The sequence below is a fragment of the Oncorhynchus gorbuscha genome, linkage group LG25 (assembly GCF_021184085.1).
Source record: "Oncorhynchus gorbuscha isolate QuinsamMale2020 ecotype Even-year linkage group LG25, OgorEven_v1.0, whole genome shotgun sequence".
Taxonomy (NCBI): Eukaryota; Metazoa; Chordata; class Actinopteri; order Salmoniformes; family Salmonidae; genus Oncorhynchus; species Oncorhynchus gorbuscha.
In genome coordinates, this window is record NC_060197.1 from 50,579,418 (window position 1) to 50,602,926 (window position 23,509).

Sequence of the window (23,509 nt, forward strand, 5' to 3'; positions counted from 1 at the left end):
TATATCAGAACACGTATGTTACACCTCTATATCAGAACATGTATGTTACACCTCTATATCAGAACACAGAACACGTATGTTACACCTCTATATCAGAACACGTATGTTACACCTCTATATCAGAACACGTATGTTACACCTCTATATCAGAACATGTATGTTACACCTCTATATCAGAACACGTATGTTACACCTCTATATCAGAACATGTATGTTACACCTCTATATCAGAACACGTATGTTACACCTCTATATCAGAACACGTATGTTACACCTCTATATCAGAACACGTATGTTACACCTCTATATCAGAACATGTATGTTACACCTCTATATCAGAACATGTATGTTACACCTCTATACCAGAACACGTATGTTACACCTCTATATCAGAACACGTATGTTACACCTCTATACCAGAACACGTATGTTACACCTCTATACCAGAACACGTATGTTACACCTCTATATCAGAACACGTATGTTACACCTCTATATCAGAACACGTATGTTACACCTCTATATCAGAACATGTATGTTACACCTCTATATCAGAACATACACCTCTATATCAGAACATGTATGTTACACCTCTATACCAGAACACGTATGTTACACCTCTATATCAGAACATACACCTCTATATCAGAACATGTATGTTACACCTCTATATCAGAACATGTATGTTACACCTCTATATCAGAACATGTATGTTACACCTCTATATCAGAACATGTATGTTACACCTCTATATCAGAACATGTATGTTACACCTCTATATCAGAACATGTATGTTACACCTCTATATCAGAACACGTATGTTACACCTCTATATCAGAACATGTATGTTACACCTCTATATCAGAACACACCTCTATATCAGAACATATGTTACACCTCTATATCAGAACATGAACATATGTTACACCTCTATATCAGAACATGTATGTTACACCTATATCAGAACACGTATGTTACACCTCTATATCAGAACATGTATGTTACACCTCTATATCAGAACATGTATGTTCTATATCAGAACATGTATGTTACTCTATACCAGAATGTATGTTACACTCTACGTATGTTACACCTCTATATCAGAACATGTATGTTACACCTCTATATCAGAACATGTATGTTACACCTCTATATCAGAACATGTATGTTACACCTCTATATCAGAACACGTATGTTACACCTCTATATCAGAACATGTTATGAACATTACACCTCTATATCAGAACATGTATGTTACACACTCTATATCAGAACATACACCTCTATATCAGAACATACACCTCTATATCAGAACATATGTTACACCTCTATATCAGAACATGTATGTTACACCTCTATATCAGAACACGTATGTTACACCTCTATATCAGAACACGTATGTTACACCTCTATATCAGAACACGTATGTTACACAGAACATCTATATCAGAACACGTATGTTACACCTCTATATCAGAACACGTATGTTACACCTCTATATCAGAACACGTATCTATTACACCTCTATATCAGAACACGTATGTTACACCTCTATATCAGAACACGTATGTTACACCTCTATATGTTACACCTCTATATCAGAACACGTATGTTACACCTCTATACCAGAACACGTATGTTACAGAACACGTATATCAGAACACGTATGTTACACCTCTATATCAGAACACGTATGTTACACCTTACAGAACACGTATGTTACTATATCAGAACACGTATGTTACACCTCTATATCAGAACACGTATGTTACACCTCTATATCAGAACACGTATGTTACACCTCTATATCAGAACACGTATGTTACACCTCTATATCAGAACACGTATGTTACACCTCTATATCAGAACACGTATGTTACACCTCTATATCAGAACACGTATGTTACACCTCTATATCAGAACACGTATGTTACACCTCTATATCAGAACACGTATGTTACACCTCTATATCAGAACACGTATGTTACACCTCTATATCAGAACACGTATGTTACACCTCTATACAGAACACTCTTATATCAGAACACGTATGTTACACCTCTATATCAGAACACGTATGTTACACCTCTATACCAGAACACGTATGTTACACCTCTATATCAGAACACGTATGTTACACCTCTATATCAGAACACGTATGTTACACCTCTATATCAGAACACGTATGTTACACCTCTATATCAGAACACGTATGTTACACCTCTATATCAGAACACGTATGTTACACCTCTATATCAGAACACGTATGTTACACCTCTATATCAGAACACGTATGTTACACCTCTATATCAGAACACGTATGTTACACCTCTATATCAGAACACGTATGTTACATCTCTATATCAGAACACGTATGTTACACCTCTATATCAGAACACGTATGTTACACCTCTATATCAGAACACGTATGTTACACCTCTATATCAGAACATACACCTCTATATCAGAACACGTATGTTACACCTCTATATCAGAACACGTATGTTACACCTCTATATCAGAACACGTATGTTACACCTCTATACCAGAGCACATATGTTACACCTCTATATCAGAACACACACCTCTATATCAGAACACGTATGTTACACCTCTATACCAGAGCACGTATGTTACACCTCTATATCAGAACATACACCTCTATATCAGAACACGTATGTTACACCTCTATATCAGAACACGTATGTTACACAACTACAAATACCTAGGTGGCTGGTTAGACTGTAAACTCTCCTTCCAGACTCACATTAAGCATCTCCAATCCAAAATTAAATCTAGAATTGGCTTCCTATATCGCAACGAAGCATCTTTCACTCATGCTGCCAAACATACCCTCATAAAACCGACCATCCTACCAATCCTCGACTTCGGTGATGTCATCTATAAAATTACATCCAACACTCTACTCAGCAAACTGGATGCCGTCTATCACAGTGCCATCTGTCACCAAAGCCCCATTCTCTACCCGCTATTGCAACCTGTACGCCCTCGTTGGTTGGCCCTCTCTTCATACTCGTCACCAATCCCACTGGCTACAGGTTATCTACAGGTCTCTGCTGGGTAAAGCCCCGCCTTATCTCAGCTCACTGGTCCCCATAGCAGCACCCACTCGTAGCACGCGCTCCAGAAGGTATAGCTCACTGGTCACCCCCAAAACCAATTCCTCCTTCGGTCGACTTTCCTTTCAAATCTCTGCTGCCAATGACTGGAATGAACTGCAAAAATCTCTGAATCTGGAGACTCATATCTCCCTCACTAGCTTCAAGCACCAGCTGTCAGAGCAGCTCACAGATCACTGCACTTGTACATAGCCCATCTGTAAACAGCCCATCTATCTACCTCATCCCCCTACTGTATTTATTCATTTATTTTGCTCCCTTGCACCCCAGTATCTCTACTTGCACATTCATCTTCTGTACATCTACAATTCCAGTGTTTAATTGCTATATTGTAATTACTTTGCCACCATGGCCTATTTATTGCCTTAACTCCCTTATCTTACCTCATTTGCACTCACTGTATGTAGACCTTTTGTTTTCTCTGCACTACAGAGTGCAGAGAAAACACTACAGAGTGCCTGGGAGGCCGAGCAGTTGCCATACCAGACAGTGATGCAACCAGTCAGGATGCTCTCGATGGTGTAGTTGTAGACCTTTTTGGAAAATGTATTAACTCAAAAGGCTTAACAGGTAGCTTGGGAAATGCCCCAAAATTCTCAAACATGGCAAATGCTCCAAATCAAACACTGGCCCTTTAAGGCAATAACTAGAGTAAACTATCACTGGCCCTTTAAGGCAATAACTAAAGTAAACTATCACTGGCCCTTTAAGGCAATAACTAGAGTAAACTTCCATACTGGGGTAGTTGGTATTTCACCCCAGGACAGAGTGAGCTTCAAACCTTAATCATATTGGGGTTCTGTCCTGGCTGCTCCAACAATTGTGACAGAGCTTCACAGCTCTCTCCCATCCAATCAACAGGTCCATCTGGGATCAGGTGACCCCTTCACCCCTGGCTTCCCCTCCTTCAACCACACCCAGTTCCCGCCCACACAGTCCTCTGGCCTGCCTGTCATCCCTGCTCAGCCAATCAGTGCCAACGTAGCCTCCAAGCTACTCAGGTAAGCCCCGTCCTTCCCTCTGGTGTCCCAGGTGTGACTCCTTCTCTCCCTCCACCTCACCCCTTCTCTCCCTCCACCTCACCCCTTCTCTCCCTCCACCTCACCCCTTCTATCCCTCCACCTCACCCCTTCTCCCCCTCCACCTCACCCCTTCTCTCCCTCCACCTCACCCCTTCTCTCCCGCCACCTCACCCCTTCTCTCCCTCCACCTCACCCCTTCTCTCCCTCCACCTCACCCCTTCTCTCCCTCCACCTCACCCCTTCTCTCCCTCCACCTCACCCCTTCTCTCCCTCCACCTCACCCCTTCTCTCCCTCCACCTCACCCCTTCTCTCCCTCCACCTCACCCCTTCTCTCCCTCCACCTCACTCCTTCTCTCCCTCCACCTCACCCCTTCTCTCCCTCCACCTCACCCCTTCTCTCCCTCCACCTCACCCCTTCCTCCCCCAGTCAGTTGACCGGTCCAGTGTGCCCGCGCGGTTGGCAGGGCCGGCTGCCATACGTCCGTTGTGTCCTGGGGCGGGGCTTCACCTCTGCAGACGGCAGGAGGATCAGGATGGGGGTCTACAACACCATGACTCCTGTTCTACTGAACAACATCTTCTCTTCTCTGGAGGGAAGGATAGAACCTGGTGAGAGGAAGGGGAGGAAGGGGAGGGAGGAAGGGGAGGGAGGAAGGGGAGGGAGGAAGGGGAGGGAGGAAGGAGAGGGAGGAAGGGGAGGGAGGAAGGGGAGGGAGGAAGGGGAGGGAGGAAGGGGAGGGAGGAAGGGGAGGAGGAGGGGAGGAAGGGGAGGGAGGAAGGGGAGGGAGGAAGGGGAGGGAGGAAGGGGAGGGAGGAAGGAGAGCGGGAGGAAAGGGGAGGGAGGAAGGAGAGGGAGGAAGGGGAGGGAGGAAGGGGAGGGAGGAAGGGGAGGGAGGAAGGGGAGGGAGGAAGGAGAGCGGGAGGAAAGGGGAGGGAGGAAGGAGAGGGAGGAAGGGGAGGGAGGAAGGGGAGGGAGGAAGGGGAGGGAGGAAGGGGAGGGAGGAAGGAGAGGGAGGAAGGGGAGGGAGGAAGGAGAGCGGGAGGAAGGGGAGGGAGGAAGGGGAGGGAGGAAGGGGAGGGAGGAAGGAGAGCGGGAGGAAAGGGGAGGGAGGAAGGGGAGGGAGGAAGGGGAGGGAGTAGAGTGAGCTCCAAAACTATTGGTACAGTGTCAAATTGTACGTTAATGTGGATAGTCGCTCTGGATAAGAGCGTCTGCTAAATGACTTAAATGTAATGTAATGTAAATGTAATGGTACCATGATTATGGATAGTCCCGAATGAATCACGAATAATAATGACATCACTTCCTGAAACAGGAGGTTAAACAAAATGTGTAACATAGTATCACAATATTACCATTCAATATATCCAAATATATGAACATACACTGGGAATGTGATCAATATTTACAGTAATATAAGTACAATTTTCAGGTAGGATAAAAAACAAACACAATTTAGACATATAAAACGGTTTTAGGTCAAACGCCTCGTTAAGGCCGAGAGGATCCCTGTGTTGACAATCACACTGCCCTTTCCCACCTGGACAAAAGGAACACCTATGTGAGAATGCTATTCATTAACTACAGCTCAGTGTTCAACACCATAGTGCCCTCAAAGCTCATTACTAAGCCAAGGACCCTGGGACTAAACACCTCCCTCTGCAACTGGATTCTGGACTTCCTGACGGACCAGGTGGTAAGGGTAGGTAACAACACATCCGCCACACTGATCCTCAACACAGGGGCCCCTCAGGGGGTAGAGGGTGGATGATAGGAGATAGGGGGTAGAGGGTATGGTAATTATGCCTCTTACTTTCTCACTCATCATTATTCATGATTCTTTCAGGATTATCCCTAATCATGGTAGCGTCCACATTCATGTGGTGTTTATGAACATATTCTATACTTATTTACAATACAAATGACTCCAAAATGACACAATACATTATATAGCATTCAGTTCTATTGGTCAAATCTAATCAAATGAGGTCATCTCTGCTAGGAATACGAGACCAACTATTACACGTTTAAATGAGGTCATCTCTGCTAGGAATACGGGACCAACTATTACACGTTTAAATGAGGTCATCTCTGCTAGGAATACGGGACCAACTATTACACGAAATGAGGTCATCTCTGCTAGAATACAGGACCAACTATTATTTAAATGAGGTCATCTCTGCTAGGAATACGGGACCAACTATTACACGTTTAAATGAGGTCATCTCTGCTAGGAATAGGAGATTACACGTTTAAATGAGGTCATCTCTGCTAGGAATACAGGACCAACTATTACACGTTTAAATGAGGTCATCTCTGATAGGGACCAACTATTACACGTTTAAATGAGGTCATCTCTGCTAGGAATACGGGACCAACTATTACACGTTTAAATGAGGTCATCTCTGCTAGGAATACGGGACCAACTATTACACGTTTAAATGAGGTCATCTCTGCTAGGAATACGGGACCAACTATTACACGTTTAAATGAGGTCATCTCTGGAATACGGGACCAACTATTACACGGAGGTCATCTCTGCTAGGAATACGGGACCAACTATTACACGTTTAAATGAGGTCATCTCTGCTGGAATACGGGACCAACTATTACACGGAGGTCATCTCTGCTAGGAATACGGGACCAACTATTACACGTTTAAATGAGGTCATCTCTGCTGGAATAGGAGTTTAAATGAGGTCATCTCTGCTAGGAATACGGGACCAACTATTACACGTTTAAATGAGGTCATCTCTGCTGGAATACGATATTACACGTTTAAATGAGGTCATCTCTGCTAGGAATACGGGACCAACTATTACACGTTTAAATGAGGTCATCTCTGCTAGGAATACGGGACCAACTATTACACGTTTAAATGAGGTCATCTGCTAGAATACGGGACCAACTATTACACGAAATGATCTCTGCTAGGGGACCAACTATTACACGTTTAAATGAGGTCATCTCTGGAATACGGGACCAACTATTACACGTTTAAATGAGGTCATCTCTGCTAGAATACGGGACCAACTATTACACGGATCTCTGCTAGACCAACTATTACACGTTTAAATGAGGTCATCTCTGCTAGGGGGACCAACTATTACACGTTTAAATGAGGTAATCTCTGCTAGGAATACGGGACCAACTATTACACGTTTAAATGAGGTCATCTCTGCTAGGAATACGGGACCAACTATTACACGTTTAAATGAGGTCATCTCTGCTAGGAATACGGGACCAACTATTACACGTTTAAATGAGGTCATCTCTGCTAGGAATACAGGACCAACTATTACACGTTTAAATGAGGTCATCTCTGCTAGGAATACGGGACCAACTATTACACGTTTAAATGAGGTCATCTCTGCTAGGAATACAGGACCAACTATTACACGTTTATTCATCTCTGATTCTTTAAATGAGGTCATCTCTGCTAGGGGATTATCATCTCTGCTAATCAGGACCAACTATTACACGTTTAAATGAGTCATCTCTGCTAGGAATACCCAACATTCAAATGTCATCTCTGGTGTTTATTTAAATGAATCTCTGCTAGGAATACGGGACCAACTATTACACGTTTAAATGAGGTCATTCTGCTATACGGGACCAACTATTACACGTTTAAATGAGGTCATCTCTGCTAGGAATACGGGACCAACTATTACACGTTTAAATGAGGTCATCTCTGCTAGGAATACGGGACCAACTATTACACGTTTAAATGAGGTCATCTCTGCTAGGAATACGGGACCAACTATTACACGTTTAAATGAGGTCATCTCTGCTAGGAATACGGGACCAACTATTATTTAAATGAGGTCATCTCTGCTAGGAATACGGGACCAACTATTACACGTTTAAATGAGGTCATCTCTGCTAGGAATACGGGACCAACTATTACACGTTTAAATGAGGTCATCTCTGCTAGGAATACGGGACCAACTATTACACGTTTAAATGAGGTCATCTCTGCTAGGAATACGGGAAACTATTACGTTTAAATGGGTCATCTCTGCTAGGAATACCCAACTATTACACGTTTAAATGAGGTCATCTCTGCTAGGAATCATATTACACGTTTAAATGAGGTCATCTCTGCTAGGAATACGGGACCAACTATTACACGTTTAAATGAGGTCATCTCTGCTAGGAATACGGGACCAACTATTACACGTTTAAATGAGGTCATCTCTGCTAGGAATACGGGACCAACTATTACACGTTTAAATGAGGTCATCTCTGCTAGGAATACGGGACCAACTATTACACGTTTAAATGAGGTCATCTCTGCTAGGAATACGGGACCAACTATTACACGTTTAAATGAGGTCATCTCTGCTAGGAATACGGGACCAACTATTACACGTTTAAATGAGGTCATCTCTGCTAGGAATACGGGACCAACTATTACACGTTTAAATGAGGTCATCTCTGCTAGGAATACAGGGACCAACTATTACACGTTTAAATGAGGTCATCTCTGCTAGGAATACGGGACCAACTATTACACGTTTAAATGAGGTCATCTCTGCTAGGAATACGGGACCAACTATTACACGTTTAAATGAGGTCATCTCTGCTAGGAATACGGGACCAACTATTACACGTTTAAATGAGGTCATCTCTGCTAGAATACGGGACCAACTATTACACGTTTAAATGAGGTCATCTCTGCTAGGAATACGGGACCAACTATTACACGTTTAAATGAGGTCATCTCTGCTAGGAATACGGGACCAACTATTACACGTTTAAATGAGGTCATCTCTGCTAGGAATACGGGACCAACTATTACACGTTTAAATGAGGTCATCTCTGCTAGGAATACGGGACCAACTATTACACGTTTAAATGAGGTCATCTCTGCTAGGAATACGGGACCAACTATTACACGTTTAAATGAGGTCATCTCTGCTAGGAATACGGGACCAACTATTACACGTTTAAATGAGGTCATCTCTGCTAGGAATACGGGACCAACTATTACACGTTTAAATGAGGTCATCTCTGCTAGGAATACGGGACCAACTATTACACGTTTAAATGAGGTCATCTCTGCTAGGAATACGGGACCAACTATTACACGTTTAAATGAGGTCATCTCTGCTAGGAATACGGGACCAACTATTACACGTTTAAATGAGGTCATCTCTGCTAGGAATACGGGACCAACTATTACACGTTTAAATGAGGTCATCTCTGCTAGGAATACGGGACCAACTATTACACGTTTAAATGAGGTCATCTCTGCTAGGAATACGGGACCAACTATTACACGTTTAAATGAGGTCATCTCTGCTAGGAATACGGGACCAACTATTACACGTTTAAATGAGGTCATCTCTGCTAGGAATACGGGACCAACTATTACACGTTTAAATGAGGTCATCTCTGCTAGGAATACGGGACCAACTATTACACGTTTAAATGAGGTCATCTCTGCTAGGAATACAGGACCAACTATTACACGTTTGACTACTTTAATTGACATACAAGATCATTTGTCCCAATACTTTGGTCCCCTAAAATGGGGGGACTATGTACAATGTGGAGCTCATTGTAGATTCTGACCTAATACCTACCTATATCTCTCTCCCCCTCCTCCCCCTCCTCCCCCCTGTAGACCAGTACATTATAATGGGGGCCCAGAGAGATGCGTGGGGGCCGGGGGCGGTGAAGGCCGGGGTTGGAACAGCCATCCTACTGGAGCTGGCTCGGACCTTCAGTAACATGGTGCAGAACGGTACGAACCACAAAACAACCATAACAAACCACAATATAACCATAACATAACCACAATACAACCACAATATAACCATAACACAACCACAATATAACCATAACACAACCACAATATAACCACAACACAACCACAATATAACCATAACACAACCACAATATAACACAAACACAATATAACACAAACACAACCACAATATAACCACAACACAACCACAATATAACCACAACACAACCACAACCACAATATAACCACAACACAACCACAATATAACCACAACACAACCACAACCACAATATAACCACAACACAACCACAATATAACCACAACACAACCACAACCACAATATAACCACAGTACAAACACAACCACAATATAACCATAACACTACCACAATATAACCAGAACCACAATATAACCACAACACAACCACAATATAACCACAACACAACCACAATATAACCACAACACAACCACAATATAACCACAACACAACCACAATATAACCACAACACAACCACAACCACAATATAACCACAGTACAAACACAACCACAATATAACCACAACCACAATACAACCACAGTACAAACACAACCACAATATGACCTGTGTGTGTGTGTGTGTGTGTGTGTGTGTGTGTGTGTGTGTGTGTGTGTGTGTGTGTGTGTGTGTGTGTGTGTGTGTGTGTGTGTGTGTGTGTGTGTGTGTGTGTGTGTGTGTGTGTGTGTGTGTGCGCGCTAGGTTTCTACCCCAGGAGGAGTCTGTTGTTTGTCAGTTGGGACGCTGGAGACTTTGGGAACGTTGGTGCCACAGAGTGGTTGGAGGTTGGTACTGACTCCCTCTCTCTTCTTCTCTACCTCTATCCCTCTCTCTTCTTCTCTACCTCTATCCCTCTCTGTTCTTCTCTACCTCTATCCCTCTCTGTTCTTCTCTACCTCTATCCCTCTCTCTTCTTCTCTACCTCTATCCCTCTCTCTTCTTCTCTACCTCTATCCCTCTCTCTTCTTCTCTACCTCTATCCCTCTCTGTTCTTCTCTACCTCTATCCCTCTCTGTTCTTCTCTACCTCTATCCCTCTCTCTTCTTCTCTACCTCTATCCCTCTCTCTTCTTCTCTACCTCTATCCCTCTCTCTTCTTCTCTCCCTCTATCCCTCTCTCTTCTTCTCTACCTCTATCCCTCTCTGTTCTTCTCTACCTCTATCCCTCTCTCTTCTTCTCTACCTCTATCCCTCTCTCTTCTTCTCTACCTCTATCCCTCTCTCTTCTTCTCTACCTCTATCCCTCTCTGTTCTTCTCTACCTCTATCCCTCTCTCTTCTTCTCTACCTCTATCCCTCTCTCTTCTTCTCTACCTCTATCCCTCTCTCTTCTTCTCTACCTCTATCCCTCTCTCTTCTTCTCTACCTCTATCCCTCTCTCTTCTTCTCTACCTCTATCCCTCTCTCTTCTTCTCTACCTCTATCCCTCTCTCTTCTTCTCTACCTCTATCCCTCTCTGTTCTTCTCTACCTCTATCCCTCTCTGTTCTTCTCTACCTCTATCCCTCTCTCTTCTTCTCTACCTCTATCCCTCTCTCTTCTTCTCTACCTCTATCCCTCTCTCTTCTTCTCTACCTCTATCCCTCTCTCTTCTTCTCTACCTCTATCCCTCTCTCTTCTTCTCTACCTCTATCCCTCTCTCTTCTTCTCTACCTCTATCCCTCTCTGTTCTTCTCTACCTCTATCCCTCTCTCTTCTTCTCTACCTCTATCCCTCTCTCTTCTTCTCTACCTCTATCCCTCTCTCTTCTTCTCTACCTCTATCCCTCTCTCTTCTTCTCTACCTCTATCCCTCTCTCTTCTTCTCTACCTCTATCCCTCTCTGTTCTTCTCTACCTCTATCCCTCTCTGTTCTTCTCTACCTCTATCCCTCTCTGTTCTTCTCTACCTCTATCCCTCTCTCTTCTTCTCTACCTCTATCCCTCTCTCTTCTTCTCTACCTCTATCCCTCTCTCTTCTTCTCTACCTCTATCCCTCTCTCTTCTTCTCTACCTCTATCCCTCTCTCTTCTTCAATCTCTCTATCCCTCTCTCTTCTTCTCTACCTCTATCCCTCTCTCTTCTTCTCTACCTCTATCCCTCTCTCTTCTTCTCTACCTCTATCCCTCTCTGTTCTTCTCTACCTCTATCCCTATCTCTTCTTCTCTACCTCTATCCCTCTCTTTAGAGATCTCTCCGTAGAGAGAGGAATACATCTCATATAAATCACATTGGCTACACATGGCCTGTCTGCAACGAACTTGAAACATTGTATCAACTATTAACTTTGGTTCTGGCCTGAAGCTTGCAGCTAGAGAACTTGCAACATTGTATCAACTATTAACTTTGGTTCTGGCCTGAAGCTTGCAGCTAGAGAACTTGCAACATTGTATCAACTATTAACTTTGGTTCTGGCCTGAAGCTTGCAGCTAGAGAACTTGCAACATTGTATCAACTATTAACTTTGGTTCTGGCCTGAAGCTTGCAGCTAGAGAACTTGCAACATTGTATCAACTGGAGACTGCAGTTCTGGCCTGAAGCTTGAGCTTGAGCAGAAGGGATAAGAAGCTTGCAACATTGAGTATCAACACCTCAACTTTCTTCTGCCTGAGCTCCTGGTCCTCTTATAGAATATTATCTCAAAAGTATTGTGGAGCTCCTGGTCCTCTTATAGAATATTATCTCTAAAGTATTGTGGAGCTCCTGTTCCTCTTATAGAATATTATCTCTAAAGTATTGTGGAGCTTCCTGTTCCTCTTATAGAATATTATCTCAACAGTATTGTGGAGCTTCCTGTTCCTCTTATAGAATATTATCTCAACAGTATTGTGGAGCTCCTGTTCCTCTTATATAATATTATCTCAACAGTGATTGAGCAGGAGCTCCTGTTCCTCTTATAGAATATTATCTCAACAGTGCTTGAGCTCCTGTTCCTCTTATATAATATTATCTCAACAGTATTGTGGAGCTCCTGTTCCTCTTATAGAATATTATCTCAACAGTATTGTGGAGCTCCTGTTCCTCTTATAGAATATTATCTCAACAGTATTGTGGAGCTCCTGTTCCTCTTATAGAATATTATCTCAACAGTATTGTGGAGCTCCTGTTCCTCTTATAGAATATTATCTCAACAGTATTGTGGAGCTCCTGTTCCTCTTATATAATATTATCTCAACAGTATTGTGGAGCTCCTGTTCCTCTTATATAATATTATCTCAATAGTATTGTGGAGCTCCTGTTCCTCTTATATAATATTATCTCAACAGTATTGTGGAGCTTCCTGTTCCTCTTATATAATATTATCTCAACAGTATTGTGGAGCTCCTGTTCCTCTTATATAATATTATCTCAACAGTATTGTGGAGCTTCCTGTTCCTCTTATATAATATTATCTCAACAGTATTGTGGAGCTCCTGTTCCTCTTATATAATATTATCTCAACAGTATTGTGGAGCTCCTGTTCCTCTTATATAATATTATCTCAACAGTATTGTGGAGCTCCTGTTCCTCTTATATAATATTATCTCAACAGTATTGTGGAGCTTCCTGTTCCTCTTATATAATATTATCTCAACAGTATTGTGGAGCTCCTGTTCCTCTTATAGAATATTATCTCAACAGTATTGTGGAGCTTCCTGTTCCTCTTATATAATATTATCTCTAAATTATTGTGGAGCTTCCTGTTCCTCTTATATAATATTATCTCAACAGTATTGTGGAGCTTCCTGTTCCTCTTATAGAATATCACCTCAACAGTATTGTGGAGCTCCTGTTCCTCTTACAGAATAGTATCTCAACAGTATTGTGGAGCTTCCTGTTCCTCTTATAGAATATCACCTCAACAGTATTGTGGAGCTCCTGCACCTAAATATAAACAGTACCAGCAACCAAAATGAGTACCGGAACCTATTTCAGTCCAATCAAGCACTGATAATCAGTAATCAGGCCTATTTTATGACGTTTCCACTGGATCAGACATGACATTTCTACCTTTCATGCTGAGTGGTTATCGAAAGCGAGGTAAATAACAGCTGGTGCACGATATCTAAGGAAGTCTCAAGCTATTTTTTTTAAATGTAATTTATTTGTACCTTTTTATTTAACTAAGCAAGTAAGTTAAGAACAAATTAAAATGTTAAATGACCTAGGAACGGTGGGTTAACTACCTTGTTCAGGGGCAGAACGACAGATTTGTACTTTTTTATTTTTATCTTGCAACCTTTCGGTTACTAGTCCCAACGCACTAACCACTAGGCTACCTGCCGCCTCTACACTCTAACCACTAGGCTACCTGCCTCCCAACGCACTAACCACTAGGCTACCTGCCGCCTCTACACTCTAACCACTAGGCTACCTGCCTCCTCTACACTCTAACCACTAGGCTACCTGCCGCCTCTACACTCTAACCACTAGGCTACCTGCCGCCTCTACACTCTAACCACTAGGCTACCTGCCTCCTCTACACTCTAACCACTAGGCTACCTGCCTCCCCTACACTCTAACCACTAGGCTACCTGCCGCCCCTACACTCTAACCACTAGGCTACCTGCCTCCTCTACACTCTAACCACTAGGCTACCTGCCACCCCAACACTCTAACCACTAGGCTACCTGCCACCCCAACACTCTAACCACTAGGCTACCTGCCGCCCCAACACTCTAACCACTAGGCTACCTGCCACCCCAACACTCTAACCACTAGGCTACCTGCCACCCCAACACTCTAACCACTAGGCTACCTGCCGCCCCAACACTCTAACCACTAGGCTACCTGCCACCCCAACACTCTAACCACTAGGCTACCTGCCACCACAACACTCTAACCACTAGGCTACCTGCCGCCCCTACACTCTAACCACTAGACTACCTGCCTCCCCTACACTCTAACCACTAGGCTACCTGCCACCCCTCTAACCACTAGACTACCTGCCTCCTCTACACTCTAACCATTTACATTTACATTTAAGTCATTTAGCAGATGCTCTTATCCAGAGCGACTTACTAGGCTATCTGCCTCCCTACACTCTAACCACTAGGCTACCTGCCGCCCCAACACTCTAACCACTAGGCTACCTGCCACCCCAACACTCTAACCACTAGGCTACCTGCCACCACAACACTCTAACCACTAGGCTACCTGCCGCCCCTACACTCTAACCACTAGACTACCTGCCTCCCCTACACTCTAACCACTAGGCTACCTGCCACCCCTCTAACCACTAGACTACCTGCCTCCTCTACACTCTAACCATTTACATTTACATTTAAGTCATTTAGCAGATGCTCTTATCCAGAGCGACTTACTAGGCTATCTGCCTCCCTACACTCTAACCACTAGGCTACCTGCCGCCCCTACACTCTAACCACTAGGCTGCCTGTCGTCCCTACACTCTAACCACTAGGCTACCTGCCTCCTCTACACTCTAACCACTAGACTATCTGCCGCCCCTACACTCTAACCACTAGGCTACCTGCCTCCTCTACACTCTAACCACTAGACTATCTGCCGCCCCTGCACGCTAACCACTAGGCTACCTGCCGCCCCTATTGCTCGCATTGCTCGCTTGAGGTACAGTGACTAGATCAATGATGGTCAGATGAAGCAGATGCTAAGCTACAGGACTGTTTTGCAGCACAGACTGGAATATGTTCTGGGATTCCTCCAATGGCATTGAGGAGTATAACACCTCAGTCATCGGCTTCATCAATAAGTGCATTGAGGAGTACACCACATCAGTCACTGGCTTTATCAATAAGTGCATCGATGACATCGACGAACCATCAAACAGGCAAAGCATCAATACAGGACTAAGATCGAGTCGTACTACACCGGCTCTGACGCTCGTCGGATGAGGCAGGGCAAACCATTAATACTATAAAGGGAAGCACAGCCGAGAGCTTCCCAGTGACACAAGCCTCCCAGACGAGCTAAACTACTTCTATGCTCGCTTCGAGGCAAATAACACTGAAACATGCATGAGAGCACCAGCTGTTCCGGACAACTGTGTGATCACGCTCTCCGCAGACAATGTCAGTAAGACCTTTAAACAGATCAACATTCACAAGGCCGCAGGTTCAGACGGATTACAAGGACGTGTACTCCGAGCATGCGCTGACCAACAGTTAAGTGTCTTCACTGACATTTTCAACCTCTCCCTGTCCGAGTCTGTAATACCAACATGTTTAAGCAGACCACCATAGTGCCTTCAAAGTAGTCACCCTTTGCCTTGATGACTGTTTTGCACATTCTTGGTATTCTCTCAACCAGATTCACCTGGAATGCTTTTCCAACAGTCTTGGAGTGAAGAAAAAGCAGCACCTGTTGGCTGATTTTCTTTATTTCTGTTTTCCGACTCATCTCATCTCATCCCAAACCATTTCAATTGGGTTGAGGTCGGGTGATTGCGGAGACCAGGTCATCTTATGCAGCACTCCATCACTCTCCTTCTTGGTCAAATAGCCCTTACACAGCCTGGAGGTGTGTTGGTCATTGTCCTGTTGAAGAACAAATTATAGTCCCACTAAGCACAAACCAGATGGGATGGCGTATCGCTGCAGAATGTTGTGGTAGCCATGCTGGTTAAGTGTGCCTTGAATTTTAAATAAATCACTGACAGTGTCACCAGTAAAGCACCCCCACACCTCCTCCTCCATGCTTCACGGTGGGAACCACACATGCGGAGATCATCCGTTCATCTACTCTGCGTCTCACAAAGACATGGCGGTTGAAACCCAAAACTCAAATTTGGACTCATCAGACCAAAGGACAGATTTCCACCAGTCTAATGTCCATTGTTTGTGTTTCGTGGCCCAAGCAAGTCTCTTCTTCTTATTGGTGTCCTCTAGTAGTGGTTTGTTTGCAGGAATTCGACCATGAAGGCCTGATTCACGCAGTCTCCTCTGAACAGTTGATGTTGAGATGTGTCTGTTACTTGAACTCTGTGAAGCATTTATTTGGTCTGCAATTTCTGAGGCTGATAACTGTAATGAACTTATCCTCTGCAGCAGAGGTAACTCTGGGTCTTCGTTTCCTGTGGCGGTCCTCATGAGAGCCAGTTTCATCATAGAGCTTAATGTTTTTTGTGACTTGAAGAAACTTTCAAAGCTCTTGTCTTCAAGTAATGATGTCGTTTCTCTTTGCTTAGTTGAGCTGTTAGCAATGTATGTTACTATTCAATAAACACTCCAAAGCAAGTCAGGGGGAGAAAAATAGGTTTAGTCTCCCCTGTCCTCAACTATTCTCCCACTGAACAAAGGAACAGGTTGCCATTTATAACCCCTTACCCTAGCCTTGTGTTGACTATTCTGAAGTCCTTGCAGTACAACTTGGCCAATGGCCAAATAACAAGTATCCTGCCCCCGACTCAATGTACAGTCCAATGTGGCCCACGTCGCTCTGAGTTCAGGACATTCCACAGATTCTAACAGATGTTGAACTGAAACCCAACTCCTAATTTCCTATTGACCATTATTATATTTTATACACTTTTGATCATTAGGACTCTAGTTTTTAGGCCTCTCATCCTCTGCATTGTGTATTTATCTTCAAAATATTCTTATAATATGGACTTGGTATTTTACCAAATAGGGCTATCTTTTGTATACCACCCTTTGTCACAACACAACTGATTGGCTCAAACGCATTAAGAAGGAAATAAATTATTTTAACAAGGCACACCTGTTAATTGAAATTAATTCCAGGTGACTACCTCATGAAGCTGGTTGAGAGAATGCCAAGAGTGTCATCAAGGAAAAGGGTGGTTACTTTTGGAGAATCTCAAATATAAAATAAAGTTTGATTTGTTTAACATTTTTTTGGTTACTACATGATTCCATATGTCTGATATCTTCACCCATTCAACAAGGCAGAAAAACCCTTAAATGAGTCGGTGTGTCGAAACTTTTGACTGATACTGTTTATATTATTATTATATATATATATAATTATATATTTCTTACAGCTCGACTAAAACAATCTTGGTCGACCAACAACCTAACGCCCAAACAATTGACCAGTCGACTAATTGAGGCCAGCCCCATCTCTCTTTCTCTCTCGCTTTCTCTCTCGCTTTCTCTCTCGCTTTCTCTCTCGCTTTCTCTCTTTCTCTCTCGCTTTCTCTCTCTCTCTCTCTCTCTCTCTCTCTCTCTCTCTCTCTCTCTCTCTCTCTCTCTCTCTACATCTATCACACCCTCTCTCTTGCTCTCTCTCTTCCTCTCTTCCTCACTTTCTCTTGCTCTCTCTCTTCCTCGCTCTCTCTCTCTCGATATCTCTCTCTCGATATCTCTATTGTTCTTTCTCTACCTCTGTCTGTCCATGTATTATCCTGAACCTCTCTTACCTCTCCTATGGTTGCCAGGGTTACCTGTCCATGCTACACCTGAAGGCTGTGGCGTACTTCAGTCTGGACCAGGCGGTTATGGGTAAAACAAAGAGCCACAGCATAACATTGTTACAATGTTGAACATATGCTGTGAAATATACACTGAACACAACATGTAAAGTCCCAGTGTTGGTCCCAGTGTTGGTCCCAGTGTTGGTCCCAGTGTTGGTCCCATGCTTCATGATCTGAAATAAAAAATCCCATAAAGTTTCCATATTCACAAAATATTTACCATGTTAAATATATACAATGTTAAAAATATACCATGTTAAATATATACCATGTTAAATATATACCATGTTAAATATATACCATGTTAAATATATACCATGTTAAATATATACCATGTTAAATATATACCATGTTAAATATATACCATGTTAAATATATACAATGACATCACAATACCCCATAATGACAAAGGAAAAACTGGTTTTTATACATTTATAAAAATAAATGTATTTTAAAAAAAAATTAAAAAATGAAATATCGCTTTTACATAAGTATTCAGACCCCCTTTCAGTACTATGTTGAAGCGCCTTCGGCAGCGATTACAGCCTCCAGTCTTCTTGAGTATGACACTACAACCTTGGCACACCTGTATTTGGGGAGTTTCTCCCATTCTTCTCTGCAGATCCTCTCAAGCTCTGTCAGGTTGGATGGGGAGTGTCGCTGCACAGCTATTTTCAGGTCTCCAGAGATGTTCGATCAGAATCAAGTCTGGACTCGAGGCTGTAATCGCTGCCAAAGATGCTTCAACAAAGCACTGAGTAAAGGGTCTGAAAACTTAGGGAAATGTTATATTTCAGTTTTTTATATTTTATATATACAAATTTGCTACAATTTCGAAAAATGTTTATTTTATTTTTTATAATGAGGTATGGTGTGTAGATGGATGAGCGGAAAAAACGAATTCATCCATTTTAGAACAAGCCTGTAACGTAACAAAATGTGGAAAATGTCAAGGAGTCTGAATACTTTCTGAATGCACTGTATGACGTTACATTTTATGATGTTAAATATGTCTGATAAATACATATGATATTAAATATATATTTTGCTAAATATGTGTGATAAATACATATATTAAATATATATTTTGTTAAATATGTGTGATAAATACATATGATATTAAATATATATTTTGTTAAATATGTGTGATAAATACATATATTAAATATATATTTTGTTAAATATGTCTGATAAATACATATGATATTAAATATATATTTTGTTAAATATGTGTGATAAATACATATGATATTAAATATATATTTGGTTAAATATGTGTGATAAATACATATATTAAATATATATTTGGTTAAATATATATCATGTTGAATATAGAATTTGAAAAAATATTTTGTTAAATATATATGATGAATACATCTGATGTTAATTACATATAATGTTGAATATAGATGTTAAATATATACAGTATGATAATAAATATATAAGATGTTAAATATATACAGTATTATAATAAATATATATGATGTTAAATATATACAGTATGATAATAAATATATATGATGTTAAATATATACAGTATGATAATAAATATATATGATGTTAAATATATACAGTATGATAATAAATATATATGATGTTAAATATATATGATGTTAAATATATATGATGTTAAATATATACAGTATTATAATAAATATATATGATGTTAAATATATACAGTATGATAATAAATATATATGATGTTAAATATATACAGTATGATAATAAATATATATGATGTTAAATATATACAGTATGATAATAAATATATATGATGTTAAATATATACAGTATGATAATAAATATATATGATGTTAAATATATACAGTATGATAATAAATATATATGATGTTAAATATATATGATGTTAAATATATATGATGTTAAATATATATGATGTTAAATATATATGATGTTAAATATATACAGTATTATAATAAATATATATGATAATAAATATATATGATGTTAAATATATATGATGTTAAATATATATGATGTTAAATATATACAGTATTATAATAAATATATATGATGTTAAATATATACAGTATTATAATAAATATATATGATGTTAAATATATACAGTATGATAATAAATATATATGATGTTAAATATATACAGTATTATAATAAATATATATGATGTTAAATATATACAGTATGATAATAAATATATATGATGTTAAATATATACAGTATGATAATAAATATATATGATGTTAAATATATACAGTATGATAATAAATATATATGATGTTAAATATATACAGTATGATAATAAATATATATGATGTTAAATATATACAGTATGATAATAAATATATATGATGTTAAATATATACAGTATGATAATAAATATATATGATGTTAAATATATACAGTATGATAATAAATATATATGATGTTAAATATATATGATGTTAAATATATATGATGTTAAATATATATGATGTTAAATATATACAGTATTATAATAAATATATATGATGTTAAATATATACAGTATGATAATAAATATATATGATGTTAAATATATACAGTATGATAATAAATATATATGATGTTAAATATATACAGTATGATAATAAATATATATGATGTTAAATATATACAGTATGATAATAAATATATATGATGTTAAATATATACAGTATGATAATAAATATATATGATGTTAAATATATATGATGTTAAATATATATGATGTTAAATATATATGATGTTAAATATATACAGTATTATAATAAATATATATGATAATAAATATATATGATGTTAAATATATATGATGTTAAATATATATGATGTTAAATATATACAGTATTATAATAAATATATATGATGTTAAATATATACAGTATTATAATAAATATATATGATGTTAAATATATACAGTATGATAATAAATATATATGATGTTAAATATATACAGTATTATAATAAATATATATGATGTTAAATATATATGATGTTAAATATATATGATGTTGAATATAGATGTTAAATATATACAGTATTATAATAAATATATATGATGTTAAATATATACAGTATGATAATAAATATATATGATGTTAAATATATATGATGTTAAATATATACAGTATTATAATAAATATATATGATGTTAAATATAGATGTTAAATATATACAGTATTATAATAAATATATATGATGTTAAATATAGATGTTAAATATATACAGTATTATAATAAATATATATGATGTTAAATATATACAGTATGATAATAAATATATATGATGTTAAATATATATGATGTTAAATATATACAGTATGATAATAAATATATATGATGTTAAATATATACAGTATGATAATAAATATATATGATGTTAAATATATACAGTATTATAATAAATATATATGATGTTAAATATATACAGTATGATAATAAATATATATGATGTTAAATATATACAGTATTATAATAAATATATATGATGTTAAATATATACAGTATGATAATAAATATATATGATGTTAAATATATATGATGTTAAATATATACAGTATTATAATAAATATATATGATGTTAAATATATACAGTATGATAATAAATATATATGATGTTAAATATATACAGTATTATAATAAATATATATGATGTTAAATATATACAGTATGATAATAAATATATATGATGTTAAATATATATGATGTTAAATATATACAGTATTATAATAAATATATATGATGTTAAATATATACAGTATGATAATAAATATATATGATGTTAAATATATATGATGTTAAATATATATGATGTTAAATATATATGATGTTAAATATATACAGTATGATAATAAATATATATGATGTTAAATATATACAGTATTATAATAAATATATATGATGTTAAATATATACAGTATGATAATAAATATATATGATGTTAAATATATACAGTATGATAATAAATATATATGATGTTAAATATATATGATGTTAAATATATATGATGTTAAATATATACAGTATGATAATAAATATATATGATGTTAAATATATACAGTATTATAATAAATATATATGATGTTAAATATATACAGTATTATAATAAATATATATGATGTTAAATATATACAGTATTATAATAAATATATATGATGTTAAATATATACAGTATGATAATAAATATATATATGATGTTAAATATATATGATGTTAAATATATATGATGTTAAATATATACAGTATGATAATAAATATATATGATGTTAAATATATACAGTATGATAATAAATATATATGATGTTAAATATACAGTGGGGAGTATTTGATACACTGCCGATTTTGCAGGTTTTCCTACTTACAAAGCCTGTAGAGTTCTGTAATTTTTTAAATCATAGGTACACTTCAACTGTGAGAGAAAAAGTAAGTAATTTATTTGCATTTCATTGCATGACATAAGTATTTGATCACCTACCAACCAGTAAGAATTCCGGCTCTCACAGACCTGTTCGTTTTTCTTTAAGAAGCCCTCCTGTTCTCCACTCATTACCTGTATTAACTGCACCTGTTTGAACTTGTTACCTGTATAAAAGACACCAGTCCACACACTCAATCAAACAGAATCCAACCTCTTCACAATGGCCAAGACCAGAGAGGATGTAAGGACATCAAGGATGAAATTGTAGACCTGCACAAGGCTGGGATGGGCTACAGGACAATAGGCAAGCAGCTTGGTGAGAAGGCAACAACTGTGGGTGCAATTATTAGAAAATGGAAGAAGTTCAAGATGATGGTCAATCACCCTCGGTCTGGGGCTCCATGCAAGATCTCACCTCGTGGGACATCAATGATCATGAGGAAGGTGAGGGATCAGCCCAGAATTACACGGCAGGACCTGGTCAATGACCTGAAGAGAGCTGGGACCACAGTCTCAAAGAAAACCATTAGTAACACACTACGCCGTCATGGATTAAAATCCTGCAGCGCACGCAAGGTCCCCCTGCTCAAGCCAGCGCATGTCCAGGCCCATCTGAAGTTTGCCAATGACCATCTGGATGATCCAGAGGAGGAATGGGAGAAGGTCATGTGGTCTGATGAGACAAAAATAGAGCTTTTTTGTCTAAACTCCATTCGCCGTGTTTGGAGGAAGAAGAAGGATGAGTACAACCCCAAGAACACCATCCCAACCGTGAAGCATGGAGGTGGAAACAT

At 38.8% G+C, this 23,509-nt stretch overlaps 1 protein-coding gene across 1 annotated transcript in view; it reads left to right on the plus strand.

Annotated features, from left to right (window-relative positions):
- tfr2 (transferrin receptor 2) overlaps positions 1–23,509 on the plus strand; it is a 69,898-nt gene that overhangs the window by 36,231 nt on the left and 10,158 nt on the right. Inside the window, exons 7-11 of the mRNA XM_046328443.1 lie at positions 4,002–4,141; positions 4,591–4,772; positions 9,797–9,916; positions 10,657–10,739; positions 18,285–18,348. Of these exons, the coding sequence (XP_046184399.1) occupies positions 4,002–4,141; positions 4,591–4,772; positions 9,797–9,916; positions 10,657–10,739; positions 18,285–18,348 (589 nt within the window). The remainder of the gene's footprint in view (positions 1–4,001; positions 4,142–4,590; positions 4,773–9,796; positions 9,917–10,656; positions 10,740–18,284; positions 18,349–23,509) is intronic.